Source organism: Acomys minous, assembly GCF_964271855.1.
Source record: "Acomys minous genome assembly, chromosome: 16".
Classification (NCBI taxonomy): domain Eukaryota; kingdom Metazoa; phylum Chordata; class Mammalia; order Rodentia; family Muridae; genus Acomys; species Acomys minous.
This window is the reverse complement of record NC_140498.1, coordinates 79,573,083-79,593,244: the sequence shown is the minus strand read 5'-3', so window position 1 is coordinate 79,593,244 and position 20,162 is coordinate 79,573,083. Positions and strand designations below refer to the sequence as shown.

The 20,162-nt window shown below is 44.7% G+C and overlaps 1 protein-coding gene across 1 annotated transcript in view; it reads right to left on the bottom strand.

Annotated features, from left to right (window-relative positions):
• The window catches only part of LOC311587195 (uncharacterized protein), a gene marked incomplete at its 5' end in the record, with an annotated part of 65,549 nt that overhangs the window by 37,508 nt on the left and 7,879 nt on the right, over positions 1–20,162 (bottom strand). The window contains one exon of the mRNA XM_084763688.1: positions 15,749–15,913. Coding sequence (XP_084619814.1) covers positions 15,749–15,913 — 165 coding nt within the window. The remainder of the gene's footprint in view (positions 1–15,748; positions 15,914–20,162) is intronic.

Sequence of the window (20,162 nt, the reverse complement as noted above, 5' to 3'; positions counted from 1 at the left end):
GGAACGGGTTTCTTTCACCCACCAAGAAGTTACACATAGAACCATGGAGTGCAATAAGTTTGAGGGAAACTGTAATCTGAATTTATACCCTATATATCAGCAAATCCCTCCCATTAAAAATCCTCTCTGCTATGACATACAGGGAATTAACTTTAAGCAGCATTCAAATATGATTTATTATCAGGTAAACTATGCAAGAGAGAGTCCCCATGACTGTAACGGGTGTGGGAAGATCTTCAGTCAGAATGCTCTTCCTACTAATTGTATTCTTCTGGGAGACAGACAAGGTGAACGTAGAGCGACCTTCAACCAAAATTCAACTCCTAACCAGCCTCAGATAGTCCTCACAGGAACAAAATCCTACAAGTGTGATGAATGTGGGAGGAGATTCAGGAAGAGAACGCATCTCATTGAACATCAGAGAATCCATTCAGGGGAAAAACCTTTCATGTGTGATGAATGTGGGAGGAGATTCCGCCACAGAATGCATCTCATTGAACACCAGAGAATCCACACAGGGGAAAAACCTTTCATGTGTGATGAATGTGGGAAAGCCTTCCGGCAGCACTCGTCCTTTAAGCAGCACCGGAGAACCCACACAGGAGAGAAGCCCTATGAATGCAGTCAGTGTGGTAAAGCTTTTAGCCGCATCACAGCCCTCACTGCGCATCGCAGACTTCACAGCGGGGAGAGACCTTATGAATGTAGTTTTTGTGGGAAAGCCTTCAGCCAGAGATCACATCTTAGTCACCATAAAATGACACATACAGGAGAGAAGCCCTATAAGTGTCATGAATGTGGGAAAGCCTTCAGACGGACTGCACACCTTAACAGGCATAGGAACACCCACAACCGTGACAAATTATGTGACTACAAATGTGAGAGAACCTCAAACTGAAGTTCTTCCCTTAGCGGTACATAACTCAGGGGGAACACATGAATGTATAGAGATGGGAAAATTTTTTAATTATTTTTTATTCAGTATCAAATTATTCATAATGGAAGGAAGGTTTACCTACCGTCGAGCTTTTACTACATAGAAACCATATATATAACTGCATTTAGTACTTCATAACATTCCTAGGAGGTCTTATAATTAGTTAGCGTTATTCCTTCATAAACAGAAGTATATTGGGCCATGTTCTGATTCCAGTATAAAACCTAAAAAGGGGTGGAGGATGCCATGCCTGTAATTCTAGCACTCCTGCTGCGCTGTTGTTGATGATGCTTTCTTTGTAATGCTTGCAGTGGGTTGTGGGGAGGATTAGGAATTTAAGGCTATCATCCAGTATGGATGGAGTTCAGGCCAATCAATATGTGTTGGAGGAAGGTCCAAGTGTGCTTTCAAATGCTGATTTCAGTGCCTTGAGATCCAGTTACTGCCCTGCTATGGGCGTTGTTATGAATGTTGAACTATCTCCTGTAACCAAGTGATGATAAGGAATGTTCCCCACTTATCCCCAAATGGCTAAATAAAGATGCTGAAGCCTATGACTGCAGTAAAGAGGTTTGCGGCTCCCAGGCTTGGCTTCCAGAAGGAGAAGAGATAACAAAGGCAGGAGAGGTAGCAGGAAAAGAGAAAGCTGGGCGGGGGTGAGGCGGGTGGAGTGGACATAAGGAAAGATGGTGATAAGCCCATGTCAGTAATGACAGGCTGGGTGAAACAAGCCACCTGGGAGTCCTTAGATTGGCAAATGATTGGCTTTTATATAGGTATAAAGGGTACAAGAATTAGAATCGCTCATAATCTGTCCAGAATGGTGCTTTCAGTTTAATAATAAATCATAGTCTTTTAAAAAAAATCATAGTCTGTCTGTGTCAGCCATTGGGAAATGAGCTGGTTGAAGAAAATTGCTGCCATAATAGTTTACTGTATTAATTGCATCAGAAAGAATAATTGTTCTTTCTACAAATGGCACCCAACTAATTTCATGAATCCACATTCTTTCAAATTCTGTTTTATCATAGTTTGGTGAGGAGAGGAAACGCCTAAGATCTGAAGGACTCTAGGCTTCCCCTGCACACAAGAGCTAGCTGCAAAAACATGGCGGGTTAGAGAGGAGGAACTGGGAGGCCCGAATCCTTCTAGACTGGGCTGGGGAATGGAGTTAGCCTCCTACAGTAAAATAGAGGCTGCTATGGTCTCTCTTGGACCAAGGCCTAAAGATGCAACTACAGTGTGGAAAGCACAGAAAAGAACTAGGCCTAGGGCTACAGCTAAAATGGAAAGGGCCTTGGCCGTGAGTATTTGGATCTTTTGTGGCTTTGTTTTGGTGGTTGTTGCCATGGAACTGGTTACAGTGTGTTCAGTGGTAATCCCAGTTTTCTGTACCATCTCTGGGAAAGTTCAAGGAGAAAGTGGAGAGAGAGCCGAGGGCAGTAGAAATGGAGGAAAGAAAAGGACTCTTCCCAAAAGAGAATGGGAGGTTGATGGCAGCTTGAGCTCACAGCTCTCTGGCTGTAAGCTCTTTGTCAGCTATTTCTGGAAAGGGCCCGTGGATACATTCCTAGGAATGATGGAAAGGGCTTCACCGTTGCAGTACGAGATGGCACAACTGGCCCAAAACTTAGAACTTTCTTGTTTCTTTACTGTATTTTTTTTCTTTTTACAGTTTTGAGTCTCAGTGATGCAGAATTGAGATAAAATATTTGAGCAGGGTGGTGGTGGGACATGCCCTTAATCCCAACACAAAAAAGAACTCTAGAGCAGCCTGATCTATACAGTAAGTCAGGGCAGGACCCCCTGCTGATAAGGCCACTTATAAAGGCAGTCTAGGATTCAAAATGACATTTTTCCTTAAAGTTACTATGTAAATTTTTTCTTACTAACGGATAATAATGTCCTTATTGATCTAGTGCATAGATACACATCAATATTAGGTTTATAGAAGGAGAGGATGATGTCATCCCTAAAAGGCCAGCCAGTCTCCTTAGAAAGTGAAACTCCCACAGGGTAAATTGGTGCCAAAAGGCATTTTGGCCTAAAAGGGGTATTCTGTTTATCAATATAAGGATCCAAATTAGTCTTGAAGACAAACATGCAAGCTGGCTGCCTCCCATGGCCAAAGGCTATTGACTGCTGCTGGGCAGCTGACTTATCCCCATAGATTTGAGGTGCTCTCACAGTGGACAAGTGGCCATTCAGCCTAGCACAGAGAGACACAGGGGGACTACACAGGAGCCAAAGTACATAACAACCTAAGTTAGGTCCCAAAACACAAAGACTATCAAGGCATAAATGCCAATTACATATGGAAGGAGGGGCAGGCAAAGAAAGCCACAACAAATGTAAAAACCCAGGTACAACGTACCTAGGGAATGCTTAAACTCTAAAGGTTGAAAGGAATTTCTATAGAGTTTGGCTATAAAGCATAACTGCCCATTCCATACAGAAAAGAGGAAGATGTTAGAACACAGATGCAAGATAGTAGGGCGTGCTTGGGCACTGAAGGTAGAAAGGAATTCATATAAAGTTTGACAGTCAAGGCAAACACTGCCATATGGAAGAAGGGGCGGGAGGAAAATAGCCTCAACAGATGTAGAAACCCAGGTACAAGATGCCTAGGGTGTGCTTAAACACTAAAGGTAGAAAGAAGTTTAAATAATGTTGATTTTAAAAGGTAAAGTAGGGCTAGAGAGATGGCCCAGAGGTTGAGGGCACTAACTGCTGCTCCAGAGGTCCTGAGTTCAATTCCCAGCAACCACATGGTGGCTCACAACCATCGATAATGTGTCTGATGCCCTCTTCTGGCCTGCAGGTGTACAAGCAGGCAGAGCACTGTATGCATAATAATAAATAAGTACATCTTTAAAAAAAAAAAAAAAGGTAATGTGTTGGAGGATGGTCCTACTGTGTTTTCAAACGCTGATTTCAGTGCCTTGAGATCTGGTCTCCTGCAATGGGCACTGTTAAGAATGTTGAACCAGCCGGGCGTGGTGGTGCACGTCATTAATCCCAGCACTCAGGAGGCAGAGGCAGGCGGATCGCTGTGAGTTCAAGGCCAGCCTGGTCTACAAAGCAAGTCCAGGACAGCCAAGGCTACACAGAGAAACCCTGTCTCGAAAAAACAAAAAAAAAAAAATGTTGAACCAGCCCCCCCAAAAATGTTGAACTATCTTCTGTAACATTGTGATGGTAAGGAATGTTCCCCAATTGTCCCTAGTTGGCTAAATAAAGATGCTATAGCCTATGACTGGGTAGAAGAGAGGGAAGGGGATCGTGTGTGTGTGAGTGTGTGTGTGTGTGTGTCTGTGTGTGTGTGTGTGTGTCTGTGTGTGTGTGTGTGTGTGTGTGTAGTTCTCTACTCTGGTATGTGGTATCGTACCCATACAACTCATTTGGTTGATGTTTTGTTTTTGTTTGGTTGGTTTGGTTTAGTTTGGTTTGCTTTTTTGAGACGAAGTTTCTCTGTGTAGCCTTGGCTGTCCTGGACTCGCTTTGTAGACCAGGCTGGCCTCGAACTTGCAGAGATCTACCTGCCTCTGCCTCCCTAGTCCTGGGATTAAAGGCGTGCACCACCATGCCCGGCCCATACAACTCATTTGTAATACAAGGTGTACTTCCAGTACTTTTAAAGCTCCTATTACAAACTGTCTAAGATAATTAAATATTCCAAGTTAATTATTAGTTAACCAACTCATGGCCATGTCAGACACTAGTCTAATTTATCACAGGGATATATATCCTAAGTTTAACAGATAGATATGACTCTATAAATAGATAGATATTGATTAAATTGAATAGATAAGGTCTTCAAAAACCTCAGAGACCTACAGAATATGGCATTTAAAGATGCTTTCTTATTATTTTAAGGATTCTTTAACAACAAGACAAGTCAGTTATACTGGCAGCACCCAGCCTACTTCAAAGATGATGAGCACTGAAGAACCTCCACATGGAGATGGCTTCAAATGTGGCAAGTTAGCCAACAGGACAAAGAAAATGTCCTAGTTTCTACTACAGACAGAATTCTGCCTAAAGTGGGCAAGCTTGGGTGCAGGTCAAGTCGACTGCCGAGCTCTGCCATGACAAGGTAAGCTGGTCCTTCATTGGTCCTGTCAGATTTACTGGGCTAGAAAGCTGAAGATGATGCTCCAATGTTACAGAATTTTTGAATGGCTGTTGAGGCAGCAACTGTCTCTGTCATTTTTCAATTTTGGAAGCTGCTAGTCTGCACTTCCTGTTTGGTCAGGTAATTAATTTTATTCCTTCTCAAGTCTCTGATGAGTTTAAAAGCCACATAAAAGCTAATCACTTGCCAATCTGGTGACTTCCAGGCGGCTTCTGTTTCATCCAGTCTGTCCTTTCTGCCACCTGCTTGTTACCATCTTGCCTATGGTGACTCCTCTCTCCCTCCCGCTTCCTCTCCTGCTACTTCAGCCTTTTCTCTCTCTCTCTCTTCTCACTCTCAATCCCAAGCCAGGGAACCTAAAATTCCACCTACCTCTTTCCTGCCCAGTCATAGGCTTTACTATCTTTATTTAGCCAATTGGGGATAATTGAGGAACATTCCTTACCATCACATGGTTCAACATTCATAACAATGCCCATGGCAGAGCAGTAACCAGATCTCAAGGCACTGAAATGAGCATTTGAAAACACAGTTGAGGGCTGGAGAGAAGGCTCAGTGGTTAAGAGCACCGACTGCTCTTCCAAAGGTCCTGAGTTCAATTCCCAGCAACCACATGGTGGCTCACAACCATGTATAATATGATCTGATGTGCACTGTACATAAAATAAATAAGCAAAAAAGGATTTATTTAAAAAAAAACACAGTTGAACCTTCCTCCAAATCACCCACTTTCTGACTAATTAAAAGACCATTTTAAAACTATATACAGGAAGACTAATTATGAAACAACCATAAAAACCAGTAGGTAAGACTTATATATATAATATCTAGTCAAGTCTCTAATGAGGTAAAAGACTAGTTATAGTTTGGCAATTAAGCTTTGTTGCTGAGAGAGTGAAAAAGATGTTTTAAGGTCTAGATAGATGTTTTTACTGATCGATATGATAAAAATAATTTAGGTACAAAACTTTAAACTCACCAACATAGGATATATGGTATTTTCATAATCTACCCAGCATAGTGCCTACAGCTTAATAATAAATAAATGGCTCTTTAAATGAGCCATTTAAAGAAAACTGCTGTCATAATAATTTACTACATTAGTTAATTTAGAAAAACTAAATTTTGTTCCACAAATATGGACTGGTTGAGACCATGTTCTAAAGAAGGGGGGAAAAGAAATGGGTAAAAAAAATTTTAAGTCAATAACAAATAATTACTAAACTGTAAATTTTTATAATACTGTTTAATTATATTAATATTGATTAAACATGGCAATGATGCAATATAGCCAGTTATATAAAATAGAATAGACAGAAAGAGTAATATTTCTCAAATTTTAGTCATTTTGTGGTTATTTACTGGTTTTTTTATCCTTGGTCTTTTGAAAAGGACAATAAGATTTTTAGCTTGGCCTAATAAATATTAAGTATTGATCTTAATAATTTGTTATACTAATTAAAATTTGTTCTGCTTTATAGCAGAATAAAAATACATTTAAAAAACTCAGCTGGGCTGGGGATAGAGAGATGGCTCAGTGGTTAAGGACACTCTTAACCACTCTTCCAAAGGACCCAGGTTCAAATCCTAGCACCCACATGGCAGCTTACAACTGTCTGTAACTCCAAGATCTGACATTCTCATATAAATACACATGCAAGCAAAACACCAATGCACATAAAATAGAGGTAAATAAATTAAAAAAAAAAAACTCAGCTGGGCATGGGGGCTCATGCTTGTAAGCCAAGCAGTCAGGAGGTGGGGCTGGTGAGATTGCTGTGAGTTTGAGGGCAGCTTACAATACATAGCTAAGACTTGTCTCAGCGGGGAGGTGGTGGCGCACGCCTTTAATCCCAGCCCTCAGGAGGCAGAGGCAGATGGATCCCTGTGAGTTCCAGGCCAGCCTGGTCTACAAAGGGAGTCCAGGACAGCCAAGGCTACACAGAAAAAACCTCTCGAAAAACCAAAAAAAAAAAAAAAGACATCTCTCTCTCTCTCTCTCTCTCTCTCTCACACACACACACACACACACACACACATACACACCCTGAAAAACCTCACAACCTCACATGTCCAAAGGCTCCCCATCATGTAGAGGACGATGTCAGGTCCTTAACAAGAAACGACATCTGAGGAACATCTGAGGAGAGGCCTAGCCATATATACCTTTCGTTCTGGCCTGGTGTCAGATTCTTGTTTGCCATTTTACAGTCTCTCACACGCCATTGTACCCCCACACGGTCTCTTTTCTGCTTCCTCCCCACATACCATGTCCCTCTGTATGGTCTTCCATGTCCTCCTACTTTCTTCTGTATGCTGACACACAGAGGCATCATGGTGCGCCTTGACCACTAACTGAGCGAGCATCAATGTTTCCATGGTTACCTTGAAGCCACCACGGCATTGAACATTATCAAGCACCAACAAAGACATAGATGAATGTCCAAAAACAAAAGATCCTGGCTCTAAATCTGAGCCAAAATTCCTTACACACACACACACACACACACACACACACACACACACACACGCACGCACGCACGTTTGGTTGGTTCTTTGTTTTTGTTTTCATTTGCCTCTATTAGACTGTGGGCTTTTTATGGGTAAGGCTTCCCTTTTATCTTTTACCGACAACACCTAGCACAGAATCTGAGAATATGTGTTCTACAAATTTTTGTTGGGGTGGGGGGGCTGGGTGTGGTGGTGTACACCTGTAATCTCAGCACTCAGAGGCAGACGCAGGCAGCTAACTGTGAGTTCGAAGCCAGCCTGGTCTACAAAGGAGTCCAGGACACCCAAGACTACACAGAGATATCCTGTCTCGAAAAAACTAAAAATTAATTTAAAAGAGTTTGGACAGGTTGATGCCTTGTTTTATTATTGTTATTGTAATACTGGGGATTGTTTCCAGGACACAGTACATGAAAGAAAACCCTTTGGCCATTTAGCCATTTAAAACAAAAAACCAAAAAACTCTGCTTTGGATGAATTTTTATTTTTCAAGTCTTCCAACACCAGTTGGTAAGATAGCTCAGCAGTCAAGATAGTGTGTATGGCCCAGGAGTCCCGCTCAAACTATGGCACCAGCTGAGGACAATACAGGCCGTAAACTTCAAACCTCTACCCAGATCTAGCCAACGGACAGGACATTCTCCACAATTGAGTGGAGAGTGGGGTCTGACTTTCACACGAACTCTGGTGCCCCATATTTGCCCATGTCCCCTGGAGGGGGAGGCCTGGTGGCACTCAGAGGAAGGATAGCAGGCTACCAAGAAGAGACTTGATACCCTATGAGCATATACAGGGGAAGGAGGTTCCCCTCAGTCACAGTCATAGGGGAGCGGAGTAAGGGGAGAATGGGAGGGAGGGAGGAATGGGAGGATACAAGGGAGGGGATAACCATTGAGATGTAATATGAATAAACTAATAAAAAAAACAACTTTAAAACAGAAATATCCTATTCAGCTCACAGGCCATACAAAGACAAGGCACCAGATTGGGCCCTCTGGCCATAGTTTGCTGATCCCTGCTCTGTGTGTGTGAGAATGAATAAACTATAACCACATTTTAAAAAAAGACTGTGTGTGTGTGTGATCCTCAAATAGTCTGTTCCAGCCGGGCGTTGGTGGCACACGCCTTTAATCCCAGCACTCGGGAGGCAGAGGCGGGCGGATCACTGTGAGTTCGAGGCCAGCCTGGTCTACAAAGTGAGTCCAGGACAGCCAAGGCTACAGAGAGACCCTGTCTCGAAAAACAAAACAAAACACAACAAAACAAACAAATAGTCTGTTCCAACAGGCTGTTCCTCTTCACAATTTGCCTAGTATGTTCCCAGTCTTCCCTTTGAGGACACTTTATCAGGAAACCTGCAATAAATCATCTGAATCCTTTTTAGGACTCTCACAAAATGCATATTCACAAAGGGACTTCCTTTCATCTTCCAGTTTTTTTTTTTCCCTCGAGACAGGTTGGTCTCAAACTCACCATGTAGCCAAGGATGATCTTGAACTCCTGATCCTCCTGTCTTCGCTTCCTGAGTGCTGGGATTGTATGCACCACCACAGGAAGTTTGTACAGTGCTGGGATCTAAGGCAGGACTCTTAGCATGCTAGGCAAATACTTTACCAACTGAACTACATCCTCAGCCCTGTGTGTATGTGCATGAATGTCTGTTTGTGTTTATTTTAAGCAAACTGTCACTATGTAGCCTAGCCTGGCCTCAAATTCACTGCAACCCGTATCCCTCTGCGAGTGCTGGGATTACAGCTATGGGCCACTAAACCCACCTTTTAATATTAACTTGATATTTTTTGACAGGCATATTATACATATCTATGAGACACAGTATGGCATTGCAGGGCACACCTACAGTCATATCAGGGTAATTGGCATATCCAGCCACTTACCACATCTTTGCCTTAAAAACATTGAAAAACCCCAGTATCTGATACTTTGATGTATGCAAATATTGCACTGTGCACCAAGACATTAAAAATTACTGTGGATCATGCTTGTAATTCCAACACAGGAAAGGCAGAGGCTAGTCAGGTGTACGGTGTGAGACTGTTAAAAAATAGGAAAAAAAAAAGGGACGGTGGTGGCGCACGCCTTTAATCCCAGCACTTGGGAGGCAGAGGCAGGCAGATCTCTGAGTTCGAGGCCAGCCTGATCTACAGAGTGAGTCCAGGACAACCGAAGCTACACAGAGAGACACTGTCTTGAAAAACCAATAAATAAGTAAATAAATAAAAGAAAAAAGACAAAACGATTCTGTGACAAATGAAAAGTCCTTTCGTCTGAAGGCATGTCCCATCTATTTCTGGAAAAACAAAAAAAGCAGGAAATAAAATAAAATAGGAAAAGGTAGGAACTTCCTGCAAACAGGTCGCAGTGCCTATGGGGAAAGTATGAGCTGCCACACTTTTTTTTTTTTTTTTTTTTTTTTGGTTTTTCGAGACAGGGTTTCTCTGTGTAGCCTTGGCTGTCCTGGACTCACCTTGTAGACCAGGCTGGCCTCGAACTCACAGTGATCCACCTGCCTCTGCCTCCGGAGTGCCGGGGTTATAGGCGTGCGCCACCACGCCCGGCTGAGCTGCCACTTTTAACCCCTAAGATTTAGGCCCGAGGTCCTGGTTTCCAACAGACGCGGCTATACTTACCTTTAGTCCCGCCCAATGCTGACAGAACTGGCGCCCTGTGAAAAAGGAGGGGCGGGGCTCGGCGCGTACTGCGACGTCATCACGCGGCGCCCGTGCTCTGCCCGACTTGGTCCAAGTGGGAGACCCTGGAGGTGAGCGAGGGCTCCAGGTCTGGGGATTGCGGGTCAGCAGGGCTGCATCTACTGTCAATTGCTCCCTGAGGAACACCTCAAAGTGTCTCCGAGTCAGAGTCTCCTGGTTCCTGTACAGGAAGCTGGCTGTCCGGCCGAGATCTCGCAGGCTTAGCCGCGCTGTGAGCCCTGTGTGCATGGGAGCAGGCTGTAAGGGCGGTATTTAAGGCAGACAGCGAGCTGCAGTAAGTGCTGTGACCTCGAGGCTGTGCCCCGCTAACGACGAGGAAGAAACCCCGCAGACTCGGGAGTTGAGCGCCTCAAACAACACTGTTTCTTAGAAAAACTCCCTAAGTGGGGACCGTTCCAAGAGAGGACACCATTCAAGTGGCAAGGACGAGGGGTTTCTAAATGGCTACAACACAAAGAATAGTGCTTAGAGGGTAAATAAGGTGACTTGTCATCTGCTCATGTGTGAGGCACCTGTAAGTAGAGGAGCTTTGGTCTGTGGAGCATCTGTGATCGGCAGCAGGGGAGTTTTCCAGACGATTAGGTTAGAGAGGCCCCGGGGCTGGTCCCTTAAGTGCTTATTTTCCCTCTGTGTCCTGCCTCACTTGGAGAGAGACTCGAATGTGACCAGTCTGTGTGTGTGCACACTCCAATAGTTTTTCAGAACATTTGTGAGCAGACCATGTTGTTCCTAACTTTCTGAATGGGGAATCTAAAAGCTAGGTACCATGATGCCCACCCATAATCCCAGCACTCAGGAGGCTGATCTCTGTGAGTTTAAGGTCAGCCTAGTTTATAGAGCGAGTTCCAGGACAGCCAAGACTCCACAAAGAAACCCTGTATCAAAAAATTTAAAATTGCCGGGTGGCGCATGCCTATAATCCCAGTACTAGTGAGGCAGAGGCAGGCAGATCACTGTGAGTTTGATGCCACCCTGGTCTACACAGCGAATCCAGGACAGCCAAAGCTAAACGGAGAAACCCTGTCTCGAAAAACCAAAAATAATAAAATGAAATAAAAATTAAGATTTTTCTCTCTTTCTTTTCTTTTTTTTTTTGTTTTTTGTTTTGTTTTGTTTTATTTCGTTTCTCTGTGTAACAGCTCTGGCTATTCTGGAACTTGCTCTGTAGACCAGGCTGGCCTCCAACTCACAGAGATCCACCTGCCTTTGCCTCCCGAGTGCTGGGATTAAAGTCATGTGCCACCACCGCCTGGCAAAACATTTTAAATAAAAAAATAAATAAATAAAAATAAGATAGGACAGTGTTGCCCAAGCCCAGCATACACCATTTAAAAACCTCTGGAATCAGGACCAGGGCCTTATATTCTATTCTTTCCAATTTCCCAAGCGTGTAGACCAGCTGAAAACTTCCCATGAGGCAATGTAAACATTTGGAGCGCAGCAGAATGTCCTCCATGCAGTTACCCTATGTCCTGGAAAAGCAAGGGTGAGCTGCCATGGTGTAACCTCGGGATTCGGTGAGTGGTGACAGGAGAATCAAGAGGCCAGGGTTATCCCTGAGTGAATAGTAAGCCCGAAGCCAGACTGTGCTTCACAGGACCCAGCCTCATATAGATAACACAGGGCTGGAGAGAGGGCGCCGCAGTTAAGAACGCTTGATACTCTTGCAGAGGACCTTGGGCTTGGTCCCCAGCTCTCACATGGCAGATCACAATGGTCTATCTATACCTATAGTTTCCGTGCATATATGGTCATCAAGAACATACATGGTATCTCAGCACTCGGGAGGCAGAGGCAGGCGGATCGCTGTGGGTTCGAGGCCAGCCTGGTCTACAAAGCAAGTCCAGGACAGCCAAGGCTATACAGAGAGACCCTGTCTTGAAAAACAAAACAAAACAAAACAAAACAAAACAAAAAGAACATACATGGTGTACTTACATACAGGCAGGCAAAACACTCACACATAAAATAATCTTACTTGGTTTTTTGTTTGATTTTGAAGACAGGGTTTCTCTATGTAGCCCTGGATGTCTTGAATTCACTCTGTAGACCAGGCTGGCCTGGAACTCAAAGCTTTATTTCCCAGTGCTGGGATTAAATGCATGTGCCACTAGCACTCAGCAAAATGAATATTGTTTTAAGATTTAAAAAAAAAAAAGGTAGCTGGGCGTAGTGGTGCACGCCTTTAATCCCAGCACTCGGGAGGCAGAGGCAGGCAGATCACTGTGAGTTCGAGGCCACCCTGGTCTACAAAACAACTCCTGGACAACCAAGGATACACAGAGAAACCCCATCTTGAAAAATCTAAAAAAAAAAAAAAACCAGTAAAAGAAAAACTGATGCTGTAGTTGTCCAAGTTTTAAGCCTGTATCTTTGGGGCTTCTCTGTGTGTCGTCTCCTATAGCAGAATGTCCCAGGGTTACATGCAGCTCTCATGCCATGCACTAACCATGCGCTGCTCTTCCTCTTTCTCCCCATTACACCCTCTCAGGATGCTTTACTTTCCCAGGAGGAGATGAAAGAGAAAGAAGTGACTGATGGATCCCAGATAGCAGGCTGCCAGGTAAATTTACTTTCTTTTCCTCTAAAATGCTGCTGGTGTAGGGAGAAACTGCTCAGCCATTAAGAGCTCTTGTTTCTTGCAGAGGACCAGGGTTCAATTCCCAGCACCTACATGGCAGCTAATGTCTGTGATTCCAGCCCACAGGGATCCACAGGGCCATCTTCTGGCCTCTGTGGGCACTGCACATACATGGTGCACAGACATACAGGCAAAACACCCATACACATAAAAACAAATGTTAAAATCTATTGTAAAGCTGGGAAAGAGTGTTTGCCTATCATGCACAAGGCCCTGTATTCAATTCCCAGTGTTGGGGTAACAATCTATTCTATACTGGCTAGGATGATAGGTCAGTCCATAACCTGCCTGCCTTACAAGCACGAGGACTGAGTTTGATTCTGGAGCCCTTGTTTAAAAAAAAATATTCCAGGCAGACTGGAGAGATGGCTCAGAGGTTAAGAGCATTGGCTGCTCTTATAAAGGTCCTGAATTCAATTCCCAGCAACCATATGGTGGCTCACAACCATCTATAGTGAGATCTGGTGCCCTCTTCTGGCATGCATATGTATATGCAGGCAAAACACTGCATACATAAATACATAAATCTTAAAAACAAAAACAAAAGCAAAAAACCTTCCAGGCCTCAGACTGAGAGGTGGGCCCCACAGACACACCATGTGTGTCTGAGTTTGAGGACCTGAGGTCAGATCCCTAGGAGCCATGGGACAGCCAGCTGCACACACATCTGTAACCCAGTGTCTCTATGGCAAGAAGGGAGGCAGAGACACAGGAGGCTGGAGCTCACTGTCCAGCCAGCCTGGTGTATACAGCAGCAAACAGGAGGCCCTGGGAGGACCAACACAACCGGAAGTTGTGCTGTGCACCAGCGCATGTATACTTCCCCGTGCACACATGCATATGCATGCACAAACATACGCATGCACACACACACATGCCAGGAATGGTGACCCAGTGCTAAGCAGACAGACAAGACAACCCTTGGACTCACTAGACAGCCAATCCAGTCTACTAGGAACTTACAGAGCCAGTGAGGGAGCCTGTCATAAAAAGAAAGAGTCATGGTGCCTGAGAAAAAAATATGAGGTGGTGGTGCATGCCTGTAATCCCAGTACTCAGGAAGGCAGAGGCAGACATCAGTGGTCTATAAAGCAAGTCCAGGACAGACAGGATGACAGAGAAACTCTGTCTCAAAAAAAAAAAGTTGTCCTGGAGAGAGGTAACACACGCACATCTAAAGGGAAGTCATGACAGCCCAAACTAACAATTGTACTGATGTCCACCTTGGTGAACCAATGTTTTTGTTGGGGTTACTAATGGGTGTATAGATGAAGGCTCACTTTTTTGTTTCTATGTGAATTTTTTGTTTGTTTATTTGGGGGTTTTGTTGTTGTTCTGTTTTGTTTTTGTTTTTTGGAGACAGCGTTTTTATGTGTAGTCCTATTCTCCTGAAACTCACTCTGTAGACATAGCTGCCTCAAACTCTGATCTGGCTACCTCTGCCTGTCTCTGTGCTTTGGTAGTCAGTCGTCTCCCCACAGCTGTCTGCTCCTGTGTCCAGTGGGGAAGGCCTAGAGAATGTCCAGGTTCCTGCTCTCCTAGCTATGTGAGGGCTTCCTTATCTCTGAGTCTCAGGGGCCTCTCCCTCCCTCCTGCAGAGAAGTGTCAGTTGGGAGGAAACTGCCACACAATGGCATGAACTATGGGCATAGGCCTTTACACACATGAACATATGCACACACACACACACACACAAAAGCAATCTTCTAAAACCTGTTGGAGCATATTATTATAATTCTAGAATATAGTTAAGTATTGTGTCAGCTAATGAGATGTAAGTGCGCCAAGAAATTGTTTTGGAAAAACTCAATACATGCCCTTCACTTAAAAAATATATGGCTGTCGAGCCGGGCGTGGTGGCGCACGCCTTTAATCCCAGCACTCGGGAGGCAGAGGCAGGCAGATCGCTGTGAGTTCGAGGCCAGCGTGGTCTACAAAGCGAGTCCAGGACAGGCAAGGCTACACAGAGAGACCCTGTTTCGAAAAAAAACCAACCAACCAACCAAAAAAAAAAAAAAAAAAAAAAAAAAAAATATATATATATATATATATATATATATATATATATATATATATGGCCGTCAAGTTAGGTGTGAGCCAGGAGGGCTGTGCTTGGTGTTCCAGGGGTGGCTGACGTTCCAGGATGTGGCCGTGGACTTCACCAGAGAGGAGTGGGCACTGCTGGCCCCGGCTCAGAAGACCCTCTACCGAAGTGTGATGCTGGAGACCTACAGCAATCTGGTGTCCCTGGGTGAGCTGGGAGTTGTGGGCACAGGACGCCATGCACATGAGTTTATTTCCTCAGCACAGAGGAGCCATCAAACCTTTGTGAATACAGTGGAAGCCATACAGGAGAACGATGGCCACTTTTTCTTTATCTACTTGGTTCTGTGTTTGTTTGGAGATAAGGTTTCTGTGTAGCCCTGACTGTGCTGGAACTCCTTTGTAGACCAGGCTGGCCTCCAACGCACAGAGATCCACCTACCTCTCCCTCCCAGTGCTGGGGTTAAAGGTGAGCACCAACACCACCCAGCTAAATGCTGGCCAGTGTGGGAGACAGACATTTGTCTGCTGTTCTTTTCCCTCAGGTAAAAGACTGACTTTGTTGAGATTGACTTTTTGCTTTTTCTTTTCTGAGACACAAGGTCTCACTACACTTCCTAGCCTGGCCTTGAACTCATGGAAACCCTTGTGCCTCCCGAGTGCTAGGACGATGGGTAATGAATGAGCCCGTGTGCTGATTAGGAGGTGGTCCCGGAAATGACTTTCGTTCCCTCTAAACATGTATGACTTACATTTTCCCCGTGACAGGGCACCAGCTCTATAAGCCGGAAGTGATCACACAGTTGGAACAGGAGGGGCAGTGGACACCAGAAAGCAGCAGCCGGCTGGACAGTGTGACAGGTGAGCAGCAGGACCGATGGGAACAGGGCCTTTTCAAGTGTTCTGTAGTCTGTGCGCTGTGGGATGGAGAGGACATGTCAACACCCAGCTTTCCATTCACATCGTGTCGTTATGCAAAGTGGAAATGGCTGCCTTTCCCCCAATTGAATAGAAACTATACATTTATTATGAAAAACAATAATCTGGATGATAAACACTGTTAGGGAGCATCTCTAGCGTTTTCTCTGTATTTTCTTCATACATCCTTTTAGTATTCCTTTTTTTCCTTGCATATTATGTGTGAGGCGTTGGCCTGCATTTGTCTGTGCACCAAGTACGTGCAGTGCCATATGAGGTTAACTAATACCATGTGTCTGCCTTAACTGCAAGGACTCACACTGAACCCAGAGCTCGCAGGTTGGGCTAGTGTGGTTAGCCAGGTTCCTGTGGGGATCCCCTGTCTCTGCCTCCTGAGCACTAGGATTACATGTGAGCCACCACAGCGACCCAGCTTTTCCATAGATGCTGGCGTCCACTGTAATCCTCAAGAGTGACAGCAAGCACTCTACCCATGAGCTTGCTCCTGGGGCTCTAATGGTTCCTCTTAAGGGACTGAGAGGGCCTATCCCCTGTGTGACTCAGCTCTGCCACGCCCTCTGGGATATCACAGGCTTCATTGTTACTGGCCTTGCCTAGTACCTGGTTATCTGCAATGTGCTAACAGCTACGAAGGGCCCTGAACTGCATCCCGTGGGTTTAGCGCCAGGAGGGTGATGGGTCTATCAGTGATCAAAATGACAGGGAGTGATGAGGACAACGGTCTGTTTCTAAGTGTAAACTGGAGACTAGAAACAAAACAGACCCAGAGCCAGCAGGAAGGATCAGTGGGTCAAGGTGATGCCATGAAGCTGGCAACTTGAGTTCATCCCCAAAACCCACATAGTAGAAGCAGAGGATGACTCCTGACTTCACACATGTGCAGTGGCCGGTGCCCCGCTTATGTTACGATGAAAAAGGCAAAGCGGTCAGACATGGAGCAGGTGGACGTGGTGGTGCACACCTGTGACCCCAGCCCTCAGGAGGCCGCAATAGGAGGAGCGCATGCACCTAGACGGCCTGGACAACATAAAGACTCGGAGGACAGCCGGGTACAGTAAGAACCTGTCTCCAAATGAACAAAACAGAGTGCCAGGCATGGAGGGGCACACCTGTGACCCCAGCCCTCAGGAGGCAGGGGAAGAAGAATCAGGAGTTGGCGCCAACCTTGGCTACACAGGGAGACCCTGTCTAAGAAGGGTGGAGGCCAAAGGGGCTGTGAGTGCACGTGAAGATGTCTTAGGCTCATCAGGGCTTCCTGCCTGGAGAACTTGCTTAGCGCTACAGAATCTTAGAGTGAACAAAACATAGCTACACTTACGTTTCTTCCCGGGGCAGGAATGGTGCAGCGGTGTCTATGTCAATGCTTAGATTTATACTGGTTGAGCTGTAAGAAACACTCGGGATACTATATCCCAGCAAAGCACGGCTAGTGCAGCCCCTCCTGTCTCAGCAGCTTCTCCAAGCTCACCCACTGAAGCTAGTCTTTGGTTATTTAGGGCCTTGGACTTTTGGAGTGAGAGTCGGCCCTAGCTTTCTCACATGTGAGCCATGTATCCTCTTGTACTTTAAGCACTAGGGACATGTGTCAGAGCCATGGGGGTCATCCTGAGGAAGCTGGGTAGTTATGTAAGTGCTGTAACACGTATGTCAGAGGCTGGGGGTGGTAGCACATGTCTGCAATTCTAGCACTCAGGAAGGTGACACAGGAGGATCATCAGTTTTAAGGCCAGCCTGGGCTACACAGTGAGACTATCTCAAAGAAATAAAACAAACTAACAAAATCTCAGTCAAAACCAAAATGAAATTGTTTAACATACTTACAAATAATTCCTGTTTAAAATATGGATTTCATATAAAATCAGGCAGGGTAACCTTTAAACTATTAACCAAGATTCTTTTCAGGGATGTGACTCTTTTTAAAGATTTCGTTTTTACCTCTATTTATTTTATGTGTATGTTTGTGCTCATGTATGTCAATGCACATATATGCAGTATCTGTGGGTGCCAGAAGAGGGCGTCAGATCCCCTAGGACAGGAGTTACAGACAGTTGTGAGTCAGCATGTGGGTGCTGGGATGGAAGCCAGGTCTTCTGCAAGAGCATCCACTGCTCGTAACTGCTGAGCCATCTCTCCAGCCCCACGGACTCTTTCCTTTGTGCATTTCTACATTATTTTACTGTTACCCTATATTTACTTGTATCACTTTAATCAGAGCCCAAGAATAGGAAGAAGTAATTTTCAAAAAAGAAGTTGGCATTACAATAGGATACTCTGCAAATAAGCAAATAGGGCCTGGACCCAGATGTGCCTTCTCAAAGCACAGGTGCTCCTCCAGTATTTCCCATAATCCTTTGTCTGACATTTCTTTTTCTTTCAATCATATTTTTCATACATGGTACTTCTGGGTGACTATTTTGTTGCTATGCCTACCATGTGTGTTTTAAATGAACCATGCTCACTGTTTTCCTGGCCTCCTTCCTAGTCTTCCTCTTTGTTATATGCCCATATTTTAAAAGTTCATTAAATCACCATGAGGGTTATCTGGTAATTCTCTAGGTGATGGTTTTGTATGTTCTGAATCCCTTTTAGACGGGGTGGACAGACCTGAAATGGAAAAGTCATCGCTTAAGCAGAGCCCACCCGATGGACATCAGCCCCGTGAGCTTATAGTGGAAAGACCAACAGGGGCCACTGTCTCCTGCTCCATCTTAGGAGGACTCTGCGGTGTTGAGCATCAGTCAGCACTGAGCCAAGAAAAGCAGCAGAAGCATTTGGAACGGGTTTCTTTCACCCACCAAGAAGTTACACAGAGAAGCATGGAGTGCACTAAGTTTGAGGGAAACTGTAATCTGAATTTATACCCTATATATCAGCAAATCCCTCCCATTAAAAAGCGTCTTCGCTCTGACACACAAGGAAATTCCATCAGACAGCATTCAGATTGGATTTATTATCAGGTAAACTATGCAAGAGAGAGTCCCCGTGACTATAAGGAGTGTGGGAAAATCTTCAGTCAGAATGCTCTTCCTACTAATTGTATTCTTCTGGGAGACAGACAAGGTGAACACGGAGCAACCATCAACCAAAATTCAACTCCTAACCAACCTCAGATAGTCCTCACAGGAACAAAATCCTACAAGTGTGATGAATGTGGGAGGAGATTCCGCCACAGAATGCATCTCATTGAACATCAGAGAATCCACACAGGGGAAAAACCTTTTATGTGTGATGAATGTGGGAAAGCCTTCCGGCAGCACTCGTCCTTTAAGCAGCACCTGAGAACCCACACAGGAGAGAAGCCCCACAAATGCCACCACTGTGGTAAAGCTTTTAGCCGCATTACAGCCCTCACTGAGCATCGTAGACTTCACACCGGGGAGAGACCTTATGAATGTAGTTTTTGTGGGAGAGCCTTCAGCCAGAGATCACATCTTAGTCGCCATAAAATGACACATACAGGAGAGAAGCCCTATAAGTGTCATGAATGTGGAAAAGCCTTCAGCCGAAGTGCACACCTTAACCAGCATAGGAACATCCACTGCCGTGACAAATTATGTGACTACAAATGTGAGAGAACCTCAAACTGAAGTTCTTCCCTTAGTGGTACCTAACTCAGGGGGAACACATGAATGTATAGAGATGGGAAAAAAAATTTAATTATTTTTTATTCAGGATCAAATTATTCATAATGGAAGGAAGGTTTGCCTACCGTTGAGCTTTTACTACATAGAAACCATATGTATAACTACATTTAGTATTTCATAACATTCCTAGGAGGTCTTATAATTAGTTAGCGTTATTCCTTCATAAACAGAAGTATATTGGGCCATGTTCTGATTCCAGTATAAAACCTAAAAAGGGGTGGAGGATGTCATGCCTGTAATTCTAGCACTCCTGCTGCGCTGTTGTTGATGATGCTTTCTTTGTAATGCTTGCAGTGGGTTGTGGGGAGGATTAGGAATTTAAGGCTATCATCCAGTATGGATGGAGTTCAGGCCAATCAATATGTGTTGGAGGAAGGTCCAAGTGTGCTTTCAAATGCTGATTTCAGTGCCTTGAGTTCCAGTTACTGCCCTGCTATGGGCGTTGTTATGAATGTTGAACTATCTCCTGTAACCAAGTGATGATAAGGAATGTTCCCCACTTATCCCCAAATGGCTAAATAAAGATGCTGAAGCCTATGACTGCAGTAAAGAGGTTTGCGGCTCCCAGGCTTGGCTTCCAGAA